This window comes from Marmota marmota, unplaced genomic scaffold, assembly GCF_001458135.2.
Source record: "Marmota marmota marmota unplaced genomic scaffold, marMar, whole genome shotgun sequence".
NCBI classification, from domain to species: Eukaryota; Metazoa; Chordata; class Mammalia; order Rodentia; family Sciuridae; genus Marmota; species Marmota marmota.
This window is the reverse complement of record NW_026000108.1, coordinates 16,780,518-16,795,701: the sequence shown is the minus strand read 5'-3', so window position 1 is coordinate 16,795,701 and position 15,184 is coordinate 16,780,518. Positions and strand designations below refer to the sequence as shown.

General features: G+C 37.4%; 1 protein-coding gene across 1 annotated transcript in view; it reads right to left on the bottom strand.

Moving 5' to 3' along the window:
* LOC107139156 (cytosolic beta-glucosidase) overlaps positions 1-15,184 on the bottom strand; it is a 109,323-nt gene that overhangs the window by 42,784 nt on the left and 51,355 nt on the right. The window contains exon 5 of the mRNA XM_048784275.1: positions 14,981-15,104. Within this exon, the coding sequence (XP_048640232.1) occupies positions 14,981-15,104 (124 nt within the window). The remainder of the gene's footprint in view (positions 1-14,980; positions 15,105-15,184) is intronic.

The window sequence follows — 15,184 nt, the reverse complement described above, 5'->3', positions numbered from 1 at the left end:
TATATATATATATATTAATTAGAACTGAAAGTGCCAACATGGATAAATCCCATGGAAAATAATGCTGAAAACACATATGCATAGTTTGACACCATTTATGTAAAAAATGAAGAGCCCAAAACAACATACACTCAATTTATGTACAAATGTACATCAGTACATTTGTAAAAACAAAATGTATCTAGTTCACAGAAATATATATCAATTTCAAGATCCCCAGGAGAGGGAGGACACAAAGAATCAATAATACTTATTTCTTTTTTAATGTAAAATATTTGTGGCAAAATATTAACTTTAGTTAAATCTGGCCACAGTAAAACTACCTATATTTTTCATGGTATCTTTGAAAATAGCTTTTTTTTTTTAAGTGAAAGAGAAATAAAGTTAAGCTTCATTTCCCCAAAGGAGCTTTGTTTCTTCTTCTCTGATAATGAGGTGCCTATTATTCAGTTGTTTTCCACTTTTTCTATTTTTAACAGGAGTCTTTCTTTTAAATGAAAATGTTTATGGATTTCTAATGTATACAACCGTTAAAAATGAGGGTGCCCTAGAACCCTGCTTTTGTCCTCTCCCTCTATGCAACATAACAGAGTCCCCAAAGGTATCTCTCTGGAACCCGAGAGACCCTGGAGCACAATTTGAAGACTAGTGCTATGACTCACAGTGAATCTCCTTTGGCCTGTGTATGTCCCATGCTTTGAACAAAGGTTTTCCTCTCCCCTCCTGCTCCTGGTCTATTACCTGGTATTTCTTTTTATCAAAACCTGAATATAATACAATGGCTCATCTCCAGTAATTGACAGAAATTAATACATCTCACTAACTTTCAACTGGCATTTCTTAACTCTCCTCCCTACCATTACTCTGAATAACAAAGATTCAGCAGTACTTGTGTAAAACAGGTTTTTCTTAAAAAAAAAAAAAAATAGGAACACAAAAAAGAACACTTGTGTAAAAAGATAAATCTCCCTAGAATAAAAGAAAAACATTAAATTTCTGATGGTGAGTGTATTTGAACATATTTATGAGAGAACTTAGTATTAGGAGTTTCAAAAGTTAAAGATTTGTAAACATCCTCGACTACTGTTTACATTCATTTCTGCAACTAACAGTGCATCTGTACAGCTAGTAGAGATTTTTTAACTTCAATTTCATGAATGGTCTTTGTTTTAGCTTTGTTTTTTTTTTTTTCCTGCTGTGACTAAAAATCCTGACAAGAACAATCTTAGAGGAGAAAAAGTTTATTTGAGGCCTCACAGTTTCAGAGGTCTCAATCCACAGCCTGCCAGCTCCATTTCTTGGGGCTCAAGGTGAGACAGAACATCATCTCATCGCTAAAAAGTGTGGTGGAGGGAAGCAGCTCACATGATCAGGAGAGAAAGAGATTCCACTCTCCAGATCCAAATATATACAAAGCCCTGCCCCCAAAGACCCATTCCTGCAGCCATACCCTACCTAGCCTTCAGTTAACCACTTCAGTTAACCACTCAGTTAATCCCCACCAGGGGATTAATTCCCTGGCTGGGTTAAGGCTCTCAGAACCCCATCATTTCTCCTCTAAAACTCCTTGCATTGTCTCACACATGAGCTTTTGGGAACACCTAAAATCTAAACCATAATAGTCTTAAATTTGTACTGCCAGGTGATGCCCAGTTAGACTTATGAAAATGTCACATTTTGTTTCAGAAGCTGCCTCAATAAAACATTACACTTGACCATTCAAACATACCTAAGTTCAAAATCAGAGTTCCCAGAAGATTCAAAATGGCCCTATAATGTACATATGGTTTATGAGATATTAAATATACTTGCAGTAATTAAATAGATATAAGTGTGCTGTCACTAGAATAACAGTGGTGGCTATACCACTGAGTTGCTAACTTAATATACATCTATACAATGAGAAAAAAATCACCTGGGGGAGACATTACACACAGAAACAGCAACAAGCAACTTACCTGAACAAACATACTCCAATTACCCAGTGAGTTCAGCCTCAGAAATCACAGGTTTAGCGTAGAAGACTAGTTGTCGCTTTCTGGCTAGGAACCCTGGCTCCCTATCCTCACTGAGCAGCTACCTAGACATCACCAGGGAAGGCAGCTACAGAAGCACCCCGACCTAGCTTGCCCTCCTCACCAGGGCCAAAACTTGAGTGGGCACGGAATGCGAAATCAACTCTTAATCAGCTATTTTGCCTGTTGGCCTCCTCACTCTAAAGGAAATGATCAGCCTCTTCTTCACCTTACATAATAGGTATCACGGATGTCAGCTGGAATATGAAGGACACTATGGAAAAGAAGACTGACAGATTGCAAAAGGGGATTTCAATGTAGGGCAGAGATTCAAAGAAAGACAGAAGGAGGAAGACAAAAGGAAATTGACAAATGCTAAATACTATGCTGATCATTTGAACCAGAGAAATCAATGCGCTTGCCTGAAAATAATTGAGATCACCAAAGAACAATAAGTGCTGATGAGTTTTTGAAGAGTCTTTATTTTTAACATCTGGTACTAAACTGTCTTTTAAAGCTGCATATGGCTGGCGTTGTGGCTCATTGGTAGAGTGCTTGCCTAGCATGTGTGAGGCACTGGGTTCGATTCTTAGCATCGACATATAAATAAATGAGTAAAATAAAGGCTGATCAACATCTAAAAATAGTTTTTTAAAAAGCTGTGTGTGTTATTGGTGTGGTGGGGAGAAAAATGGCGAAAATATGAAAAGTTCAAAGAAGAACCACAAAAATTATCAAGTGGGTGGTGAAATTTTCATCAGAGCGCTTATATAGAATAAAAGGTCTAATGAAAACAAGTCTAAAACCTGATTGCATGAGAGCAAAGGTTGATGAAACACAGAGCTAGGTTGATTGCTAATAAATTATCAGTGTTTGAGATGTCCATCTCTAGAAATCTATGGGAAAGAGTAAATAGCCTCTGGATTAGAAGATTTGGCTACCACCTGCACAAATCAGAAGACATGGCCACCAAAGGGCCATGTGATCAAAGAAATATGCAAGAAGAGACTTGTATAAGCTCTGAGGTGACTATCAAGGATATTTAAATGTCAATTCAAGAATTTACAACAGGCAATACATTGGCTCTGAAAATAGGAGGCTAATATGAATCCATCAGTGCATGTCTAGTGTATTCACAGGGCAGAGTTTGGATTCCAACAATATACAATAAACTCTTTATCTGTCAGATAGTCAGGAAATGTAGTGCTCCAGCTAATCAAATATTTTTTGTTAATTGTTACCACATGCAGAAGGATTACAAATTTTTAAAGAATGAGAATAAATTAAAATACACTTAACACTGAAACTAAACTGATTATAATTTAATCTTTCTCTAATTATTCAGAATGCATTTCAGGGTCATCAAGAGAAGCATAAATTATCAGTGCTTGATGACTATTCAGGAAGTCACAGTTTTTCTAAAATCCCGGTGAATAGATGCTGGGTAACAAAGACTTCACTGCAAAAGCCATCATTTGAAGGATTTATGTGCTAGGCATTTCTCTAACAGAGAAAGTATATCATTAATCCTCAACAGAAATAAATATTCAGAGTTGATTCACAGAGGTAAAATAACTTGCTCAAGAGTCACAGCATGAAAAGGTATCAAAGCCAAGTTTTGAACACCGATCTGTCACTGAAGGATATGTTCTTTCACTACATCAAATGAGCAAGGCTCTGTTGCGTAAAATTATCATGAAATTTTCTGCCTGTCTATCCAAAATGTGTACACAATCAATGGGTCATGTGCATGTTTTTCTAGAAGTGCTAAGGGTTTCTTTGAGCCAAACTTGACATTGGTAACAATATATTCTGGAAGGCAGCAAACGTGGGCCACGAATATTTTTTCAAGGCATTTCTAAACAAAAGGCCAACTGTGGAATCAGGATTAGAAACATTTCCTGAACATCTCTGGAAAAAAATCTTTTCAGAGACAAACCAGCATTGCCTCAGCCACATAAACCTAATCTATAAAGAATGTACACACTTCACACAGACATATAAATAAATATAAATTTATTTTATATTTACTCATCCTTTGGGTGACCATCTAATTCTTGAGTCCTACTCATTTTTAACTCTAAAACATATTTGGAAAATTATTCATAAAAGAGCATGGTCATTTAAAATCATTTAAGACTTTGGGCTGGGTTTAAATCTATTAAAGCAATGAATTCCACTTGTTGTCAGGACAGAAAAAAGATGACTTCATCAGCAGGTGGGATGCCCTCCTCCCCTAGGCCTACTCCCAGTGCCTACTCTTTAATCCTCAGCTCATTAACATTTCAACCTGAAACCTTCATGGTTCCTTCTTGCTCTCCTTCACTCACCAGCACCAATAAAAATTCTTCTGGGTTCCAATGCCTTTTCTTTGTCCACCCATTATGGTTTCACTTATCTCTAAAGCAGGCAGACTCCTCTAATGGGCTCTCCCAAACAAGAAGGACAATGTGGCTGAACTTTAGAATGGCACAAAGTAGTCCCAGGCCAAGATGTGGTTTCATTAGCTAATCTTATTCACACCCAGGAGACTTTGCTATTGATGACATGACCCCATTCAAACAGATAGACATCCCTCTCCTACCCAGATAAGCTTTAAGAATTACTTTCTAGTCCAAAAGAGACTATTTTCATCTTCAGCACCAGGCTGATACTTTCATTGTATTGAAGAAAATGCTACCTAAACAGCAACTTGAGGCAATAAACCCTGCACTCGAGAATCAGAATAGGAAAACAGATTTCCTCTATGTGAGGTCTCCACACAGAATTACGGTGGAACAGTCATTCTGAAAGGGCAGCAGCTTGATCCCTCCTTCTGTTTCACGATCTTGCCCAGAGACAAAAGTGTCATGGTCACATTAAATTTAAGGAAAGTTAAAATTACTGCACTCCCTAACTGAATTAAATCATGCATTATGGCAAAAAGTTAGAAACATCATGCTTAACTGTTAAAATTTGAAAGATTTGGTGGCTCCTGCCATGATCCTGTTGGAAAGGTGATGTCATGCCAGCAACTATAACTACTATGGGTTTGTTCACCTGGGGATTTTAGACTAATGCCTGGAATGGATTTGTTCATCTGATTTCCTCTCTGAGATTCTATGTTCTTTACAGTAACTTTGTGAAACTGGAATGTGAGGTGTCCTTGTGACTTTATCAACTCAGAGACAACTTTCTCAAGAGAAGAAAAGTGAAGTTCATTTCCACTGTGACTGAATAGAAGAGGAAACATGCAGATTGAAGGTCAAGGAAATGTTACCTGGAGCCTGAATCAATACCAATAGAAACAGTGCATTGCAGAGCAAGGTCTAATTTTATGTTCATATAAGACAGGTGTTAAAATTCAAATTAAGTCACTGGCTAAGAAGAAAGAAGGGAGGGTTTTTTTTTAAGACCATTAATTACAATTCCTTAGACTTAATTTTATAGCTTAAGAAATTATAAAGAGTTCTAATAAAATGTGATCCGTTACATATCTTTCCAGAAAGAATATTTAGAGGGTCACAAAATTCTCAAGTTGGCAGGATCCCAAAGGACCAGCTAGTTCTACACTTTCATGTTCTAAATGAGAAGAAACTGAGGCACAAACTAAGAGCATTAACATAAAAAGAGCTTTAAAACTAATATACATTAAAATTGTTGTTACCCCATTTAATATCAATGAGGATAATTAACACCCATGCCTAAAACCAGTGCATGGAAATCGTTTTCATAATAATAATGACAATCAACCACTTCTTTAAAAATCACAATAAAATAAAGTGATGGTATAAATTAAATAATTCACCAAAATTCCCAGAAGTAATTCAGTTTTTCTGCTAATAATCTAGACCCAGTCTCCTTGCCGCTCATTAAACATTTACGGGAGCATTTACAGAATACTAAGCATCTAGCACAAAACTCCAATATTTTATTCTGGTCAGAATTTTTGTCTTTCAAGAATGGTGAATAAAATCTACACACACTGCTTCTGCCTATGAGAGCTTATACCTTTTAATAACTTCCACTTTTTTCCTGAAAATGATTTTCTTTTTTCCTTTCAAGAGTTATAATGGGCATTGTCTTCAAAAATCAAAGTGTCTCTCAAGTTCCATCTATTCAACTGTCATATTCAACAAGTACTTAATTGTGACAGGGCTGCACGGGAAGTCCATGACGCATTCATGTCACCCATGTTTGATGTTTTTATTTATAACTTTGCTGACTTTCTCAGATACTCTCAGGCTAATGAGTGAAAAAAAAATAAGATGTAGCTAACCCATAATTCACACTATAACAAGGTTTTGAAAATTGACAGAAACAATAGCTATGTCACTGTAGCATGATTGACCGGCAGGAGCAACACTGAAGTTACGAAGTATAAGATAAGACCTAGAGGAGAAGGCCACAGAGATGGAGATAACATTTTTGAAGTCTGATAAAACAGCACTGAAGATCAGAAAGTCATTTCTACACTGTCTCGGGAGCTAATCCCCTCTAATGAACTCATTTAATTTTCACTCATAAAACCTAATTCCAATGTATTAGTTTATCACAAAGAATATATCATCTTTCCCCTAATGGAAAACACACATTAAGTTTCCTAAGGGGGATGGTTACCAGTTGACCATCCACTCTTTTCCATTCTTTCCATGAGCCCACAGAGGGCCAAGAGAATCCTTAGCACAATCCAGGCAGCCCCAGACAGCCACAGTATGATGAAATTCACCAGCCCTGCAACAAAGCAGTGTTTTTTCACTCTCACTGAAAGGTCAGGTAATAATCAAACTATGTTGGATATCCAGAAATAAAGGCAATGTATAAATATGCTTGATTTTACTGTCATCAACATCCTGGAAAAAAACAAAAAACTGAGAAATCCACCTTCCTTCAATTCTAGTAGCACTCTAGTCATTTTGAATATGCCGAATAGTTCTTTCTGAAATATTTATTAAAATCATTTTTTAATCCTTCCTCTTTTTCCTACTTTTTCTAGAGAGGTGGGTTTTCTTCAGATAAACCCCAGTTGTTTTAGTTGCAGGTCTTCTTTGTGGTTATCAGAACAAAACGGAGCTTCTGTTGGCTGCTGCATGACACAGAGATTACTGGGCAGATTGTTCTAAAATATGGAGACTCCATTTGGAATTACCTGATTTTTTAAAAGGCTTTATATCGTTTTTTCAAATTCACTAGGCCTGGAGTTGTGGAGGACTAAAGTAATTATCATCGCAGAGCCATTAGGCTGAATTAAAAACTTCAGTTTCAACTGAAGTTCAATTCAGTTTCAAGTTTAGTCTAAGGTATAAGCTGTCCATCAGCTGGGACATAGCATTGCCATTAGAATACTATTGGCAAAGAAAAGAAAAAGTGGTTTGTTCCAATCAGCACAAGGGCAAATTCTCTGATAACTGAGTCATTTCTCTCATGGGAACTCCATGACACCTCTTCCCATGAAGCAGGTGCACCAGGTTCTGTTTCTAAGAGGATGTGCCTACAAATGGCATGTGTCTCAGATCATATCAATGCAAGCCTCACCTGGACAGGACGGGTAAAGTAACTCATGTAATGTGTGTGTGTGTGTGTGTGTGTGTGTGTGTGTGTGAAATTCTGAGATTTACTAAACAATACATTCATCACTTTTCCATAGTACATGTTCTCTTACAAAACCTTAAAGTGATGAAACCATCATAGCTGTTTAGAAATGTGCAGAAAAATAAAACCATAGAAACTGAGAATTGTAGATTTTGAAAGAACCCTAATAAAGAGCACTAAGTCCTTCCAACCCTTCCCTTCGAAACGGAGAGCAATGAGATCCAGATGGTGTCAAATATTTCATCTGGGCCACAGTGATGGATGACCTTAAACAAAAGTGTAAAGTGCAGACGTCAAATATGAGAAGAACATCAAACATCTTAGGTGTTCAAAGCATAGGTAGGCATAAATGATCTCATTTTATTTTCACAACTGATTTTGATTTAAGTAGAATAGCAATTAACATTGCCCATTTCATAGATGAAGAAATTGACATTCAGAGAGTCCTAATGATGACTTTCCCACAGGCACACCAGTGGAACACAGGACTGATCCCATCCTCACTCTCCAAACCTTGCAGACTCTCTACTGCCAGGCTTTCAACTTGGCCAGGCTTCATGGTAATGATGGGAAAGGTTCAGAAAGCCATGGATGGAAGTAAGATAAAAGAAATAGGGGAAAGTCATTCAGTATACCTATGATAAGGTAACCTGAATAATTTATGGCTGAGTATATGTATATTTGTGGTCTGGGTATTCAGGTTGGTAGGACACAGATATTAGAAAGAGTTTCCTTCCTGGCTTTTCAAATTAAACAAAGAGAACTACCGTATGATGCAGCAATCCCACTACTGGGTATACATCTAAAGGAAATGAAATCAGCATGTTGAAGAGACATCCGCACTCCCAAGTTCATTGCAGTTCAATTCACAAAAGCCAAGATGTGGAATCCACCTAAGTGTCCATCAACAAATGAATGGATAAAGGAAACTGTGTTCTACATGAAACTGAAATGCTGTATGGCATTAAAAAGGAAGGAAATCCTGTCATTTGGGACATGAAGGATGCACCTGAAGGACATTATGTTCACTAAAACAAGCCAGGCACAAAAGACAAACACTCCATGTGCTCACTTGTATGTGGGAATCTTAAAAAGTTGATCCCACAGAAGAAGACAGTGGAAGGGTTGTAATCAGCATGTAGGCGGTGGGAGGGTTTGGGGAGATGTTGGTCAAAGGGTTCAGAATTTCAGATAGGAGGAGAGAGATCTACTGTACAATACGAAGACTATAATTAATAACAATGTATTATATTTTGGAAAATTGCTGAGAGTAGATTTTAAGTGTACTCACCACAAAAAATGATATGTGAGATAACGTATATGTTAATTAGTGCAATTTAGCCATTCTATAATGGCAAAATGTTGTACATGACAAATGCATACAATTTTTATCAATTTTTAAACATCAATAAGAATCTCACAGGTCTATATATTAATGCCCACTAACAATTTTTGTGCACAGCCTTTGGATCCCGTTCTTTGTTCTCTGTTTTGACCTGGCTCCTCTTTGCTCTCATCCATCCAGCACAGTGGGAGGAGCAGCCTTGCTACCTGTGGCCAGTCAATCCAACATCCCACGCAACATATACCCAAAGCCACACAAGTATATTTTATATGGCCCCTCTAGAGCTAAGAGATGAACTGCTTTGTAGGGGCCAAGGTGACAAAATTCTCCTTTGAGAAGCAATAAAACAGTGTGGGAACCTACATTCAGGAATTCGGGTCTCTATTCTAAGATTACAATGCATTTTTAATTGCTTGGAGTTTCTAAAAGGTCATTGCATTAACTTTGGAGATCTTCCCTCGATTCTTAAGGTTTTTATGCACATTTAGAAAAACACAGGTGCTTAACACATTTTGTCCAGTTAAATGGGCCTCTGTGATCTGAAATTGGCATAGGCAGGTGGCTGCCAGGTCTGCGCTACTTTGGGAAATGGATGTATTTCTCCTTTACGGGCTCTCCATGGGAAGGGGAAGAGAGAGGGGGAGGGATAATGCTGACAGACACCAGCAGGGTGATTCTGTGCTCAGCATCTTGTCTTGGTGGTATATCCAAGCTGCAAGATTTATAACCTTCTTGTTACAATGTATCAGCTTCAACACTTTCAGTGAAGTCTTCAATAACTTCGATGACATCTTGCTGAGGGGTTTTGTCATTAAAAGCCTAAAGCTGGTCATTAACAAACCTTCTCTGCAATCATCCACCGCTGTGCTAACTCAGGCATGGATCTGACTAGAAAGTTGGGCTGGCTCAGAAACTTTCCAGAAGGCTGCATTTTTTTTCCCCTGTGTGGGGTATATTTCTTTAGGGAAAGAAAATATAGTTCCCAATCATTTCATCATTTATTTCTCATTACCTATGGTCTAACCCTTCCCTGATAGACAACCATATTCAGCAAACATGTGTAGAACACTACAATATAACAGGCTCAGCACTCAGGGCTGAAGAGCTAATTATGAAAAGCACAACTCCAGCCCTTAGAGGATTTGTGGGGCCCCCAGAAAAAAAATTAACCATCATTTACAGAATCCTTAGTAATGTGCCAGACCCTCTTTAGGTGTTCTAAACATTATCGTGTTCATTTTTTACCACCCTTTAGAAGACAGGTTCTCATAATTAACCCTGTTTTCAGAAATTAGGTGACTAAAGCTTTGTCTGCTTAAGGTTTTCCCCAAAGTCCTTGAGAGCATAACTGTCAGGACCAGATCCCAAACCCATACCTTGCTTGGCACATTCATCTGCTCCAAAAAACAGAATTGGCCTAAGGAAAAGGAAAGATCATGGAATTCCAGGTTGAAGAAAGATCAGAAGACAAGCCAAAGGCAGACATGCTGGACATGGAGGTGGTACAGGCTGGACACAGGTTGGACCCCCTTTCCAGGAGGATTTATGCCGTAAGTGGAGTCTTGCCCTTTGAGAGCAACTTCCCTGGGATCCCATACTTTCTGACCCCTACAACAACACATCCATCTGTGTGTGTGTGTGTGTGTGTGTGTGTGTACATGTGAACTCACTGCCACTGCCCTGGAGTCTAAGCACTGCTGTTAATTTTATGAATGTCATAAAGATTCATATGATGGGAGGAAAGCTTAACTATTTAAGGATCAATGAATGCCAGACATACAAAAGTCCATGTGGCGGGGCAGTCCCCAGGTGCGTGACAGCTCATTCTGCTGTTGGTGATTTGCTTGTTCACCTCATCTGGGAACCTCTCGGATGGAAATAATGCAGTTGTGGCTTCTTCCCCACACCAACCTGCCTGGAATGGCCAAAGGCCAGTGTTCAAACACACGCCAGAAGGTCCTCAAAAAATGTTGGAAAAACATGCAGCTTTGGGGAAATATTCTGCCACGCTTCAAAGGGGAAAAAGGAAGGGTAGAAGAATAACCAGTCTTTGAATAGCATTTTTAAAATCTAACAAGGAAATTGACTTGGAGATGGTGGGTACATTTTTAACTGTGCACATTTTATAATAATAATAATAATAATAATAATAATAATAATAATTACCATTTGTTAAGGAACTACTATGTACCAGTTAATAGCTCATGGGTTATATATAACTCATTAAATGCAATCTTTACAACAATCCTGCCAAGGGAAGTATTATTCCCATATTTAAACATAAACAGAGGGTTAGATGGGTCAGGCAATTTACCCAAAGCCCCTCTTTGAAAAATTTGCAGAACTAGCATGCAAGCCTAGTTATATGCTATTTTAAGGTTTTTGTTGTTGCTTTACTCTTCTCAGAATCTACAATCATGAAATATAACCTATTTGAAGATGTTTAAATACAATTAAACAACACAAGGATAAAAAGGCCCTAGCTTACATATATAATTTTTCTTCTTCTTTCCCAAAATGAAACAGACACATTAGCTTACTTTTTACTACGTGACTAATTGCTATGGGATTTGACCTGAAGAGATCAGTGAGCCCTCCAGATCAATGAATGATCCAGCTATAGTGTCATCAGGTGCCCATCCATGTGCGTGATTTGGAGGGAGATCCCGTTTGTGGGAATCACAAAGCCATTGTCCATCTGACACCTGGGTCTGGTGGGCTCCACCTGCAGTGCTTTCCACAAATGTCTTCCTTGGTCTGTTATCATTTTTAATTGCTCACAGGATGCTTCTTACCAGGAAGGTTCTTGCCAACCACGATCATCAGCACGACCTCAAAGAAGTCTCAGAAAACGGAGCAGTAAATTCAACTCAGTTCCTCTGATAAGAGATAGTATATGGGGTGTCTGAGAGTGTCCAAGGTCATAGACCCTGTTGACCTTTTCAGAGACAGCAGAACTACTTTTAACAAATATATGCAAGCCCAGAGTGCCAAAAGTAAAGGAAGAAGTTCTATGCAGAGACAAAAGGCACTTTGACTCAGAGAGCCCTGAACTTAACACATCATATCTGATACCAAGATAATCAACAATAGTATTAATGACATACCAGTTCTGTCTTTTTCCAGTAAATATTACTTAGTAATTTCGTGATTTAAGCAAATGTCTTGGCCTCTTAGTTTGTTCTATAAAGTGTGAGTAATGACCTTATCTCACTGTTTAGAAAATGAAGTGAGATGGTGGTATTAATTAAAACTCTTTTGGTTCTAAGTGATAGAAGCCCAATTAAAATCAGATGAAGATGAGAGAAATGGGTAAGACCTTTCATTATTAAAAAATAATAATAATAATGTCTATCAAGAACATGCATGGGCTGGGTTTGTAGCTCAGTGCAAGAACGCTTGCTTAGTATATGTGCAGCACTGAGTCCGATTCTCAGCACCACATACAAATAAATTTTTTTTAAAAAGATCCATCAACAACTAAATAATATTTATTTTTAAAAAAAAGAGCATGAATGCTGCTGGACTTCAGGAAAAACTGGAATCAGAAGCTCAAGAGCCATTAGAAAATTATCCCTGTTTCTTGTCTCCACTTCCTGAGCATCTCCCCTTCCTGCTGCTTGGAAATTTATATGGCAAAGTAAAGCCACCAATGGCTCACAAAGTTGCACAGTTTAAGAAGCATTCCAAGAGATTGGTCCAAGTTCTAAGTCTTAGGCAGAGATTGGCTCAGTCCATGTCACACGCCTGTAGTTAGACCAGTCAATTATCTGTTGAGAGGAATAGCCTTTGATCTCCCTTGCCAGGCTGTGGCTGTGGTAATCATGAGGATAGGGGGAGACAGATGGTTCACAGAAAAGAAGGGATTTTGTTATTAGCAAAGAGAGTTTTATCACAAAAGGATTCACTACCTACAAAAATCTATGAAAAAATATCTATCCATATACCTAGTGACAGATATACTTATTTATAGATTTTTTTTTTGTCAATTTGTAGATTTCTGCACATCTTGAAAGGCTATATATTTTTTTAAAAAAAATCAAAACAAAAACAGTATTATGCATTAGTTGCAAAGAATATTGTCTATTGTTAAAATTCAAAGAGAATGTAAGTGCTAAGAAAATGATGTTTCAAATGCATGATATAGTGGCTCCTCAACTTATTATGTATTCATGTCCTAATAAACTCATAATTATGTCAAAACTGCATTTAATACACCCAACCCCCGACCATCCCAGCATAGCAGCATGGTACATTGTAGTCTCGATTGTTCACCCTTGTGGTTTCAAAGCTGACTGGGAGCTATGGCTGTAAGTCCAGCATCACAAGAGAATGATTACATGCTTTCTAGTATAGTATGAAACCAATCCAGAAAAAGATCAAAATTCAAACTTCCAAGTTTAGTTTCTATTACATTCGAACCTATGTCACACCATCAAAATTTCACAAAATCACAAGTTGAACCACTGTAATTAAGAAACCTTCTGTATTTTTTCCACTAGATAATTTAAAGACCAAATATGGTATGATATGTACATGTTGAAAACAGGATTTTGTTGGTCAACCTTCTTCCCTCTCCTGACCTTTTGAAACCCAAATTCTCACAGTTTCCACTCTTCTGATATTTTTCTATCTTTAAATCATCTTGAGTTTTAGGGTCCAACCCTAAGATTTTAGCATTAGAAATACTTAAAATTATTTTAAATATCTATGAAATGTTCTTAAATGATTAGCAGTAAACAGAGCACCAAGCTTAGAAATTAAAAAAAGACAATTTCTATTTTTCTCTCCTTTTCCAAATGTAACCAGACTAATCTTAGACAAATCATTTATGCTCCCTAAATCCATCTGTAAATCTGCTTGAATGTCTACCTGTCCTTCAGGATGAAACTCAGGCGCTTCAATGGGTTAACTATGAATAGAATCCATTTACAGGGAAAAGTGGGGAGAAACCTCAGAGAAGGAGAGATTTCCCTCTTATCAAAAAATGAAGGTCAACCAAAGGAAGAATCTATTTTGTGTGTAATACAAAATAATTATTTTGCTTGGATCAAATTGTAGGAATCCAATTGCCTCTGTCAATAAACTCAAGGCCTGAGCAAGAGATCCAGTCAACATATTTTAGAAAAAGACCGCTTTCCATCAGTTTCCAGAATTTCTTCTATTCTCAGTATAATAGTGAAAATTTTTAGAAAGAATGTTATTATTCTGGGACTTTCAAATAAAATGATGAAAAATGAGTATGGCTACAATGCTTTTAAAAAAAAGAAAATTAGAAGTCTCAGTTTTGCACGGTATTTTGCTGCTACGATACAATTCCTTTATAGCGAGAAAGAACGAAATTTATGAAGCAACAGTTTCAAGCAGTAATATTCCAAGAGGAAGCTAAAGAAGGGAGCTGGGAGGCTGCCTGGTCTAGAAAAGGGTTACCTACTAAATATGATTCCTTTTGATGTCTTTGCAAATACAAAAAGAATTACATGGAAAGACAGAGTTTCCAGAATAATAATATCAACCTGAAACACAATTCACATATTCTCTAAGACCAAAGCTTCTTCTTTTTTGGGTTTCTTGGTTACAAGTTAATGGTACATACATTGATGGAGGACTCGTGCCATTTTGAAGTCTATTGCATAAACACTGGATTTGGGTCCTTAAAAAATCCTGTCCATTCATTTCTTGGTAGTTAGGATATTAAAATATGCAATAAAAAGTGTGTTGTAGTCGGTAGTGCTAATCTTTTTGTAATAATTAATGTTCTTTCCCACCAGTCACCACTCCTTTTATTCTTGTCACCCTCACCCAGGAGCCACAAAATTCAGAAGACAGTGACTTTTTACTTGATTCAATTTCAGGAGGTTGAAGGAAGACCAAACCCCACCTTCCTCTTTCCTAAATACTTTTTCTCCCCTCTCCTAATTACATGGCTTTGTACTGATTTACATGAATTTCAGCTTTCAAAATCATTGGTCTTTGCTGAATGCAAATAAGCACATGGGAGAATTATATTAAGTTTGCACAATTGATCTTTCATCATTTCAAATGGTACCTTTGAACATTTCCTGAAATGTCTGTCTGAAATACTCCCAACGCTGAGTGTCATCAAGAGATGGGGGGTCACGCTGGGGAAACCCATTCTCAGTGATGTAAATTACAGGGTTATTATACGTATCCTAGAACAAGAGAGCAGAAGTTTTATTCCAAACAGATGTTTAAAAAAAAAAAAGCTCATAAAATCAGGTGCATTACCCTC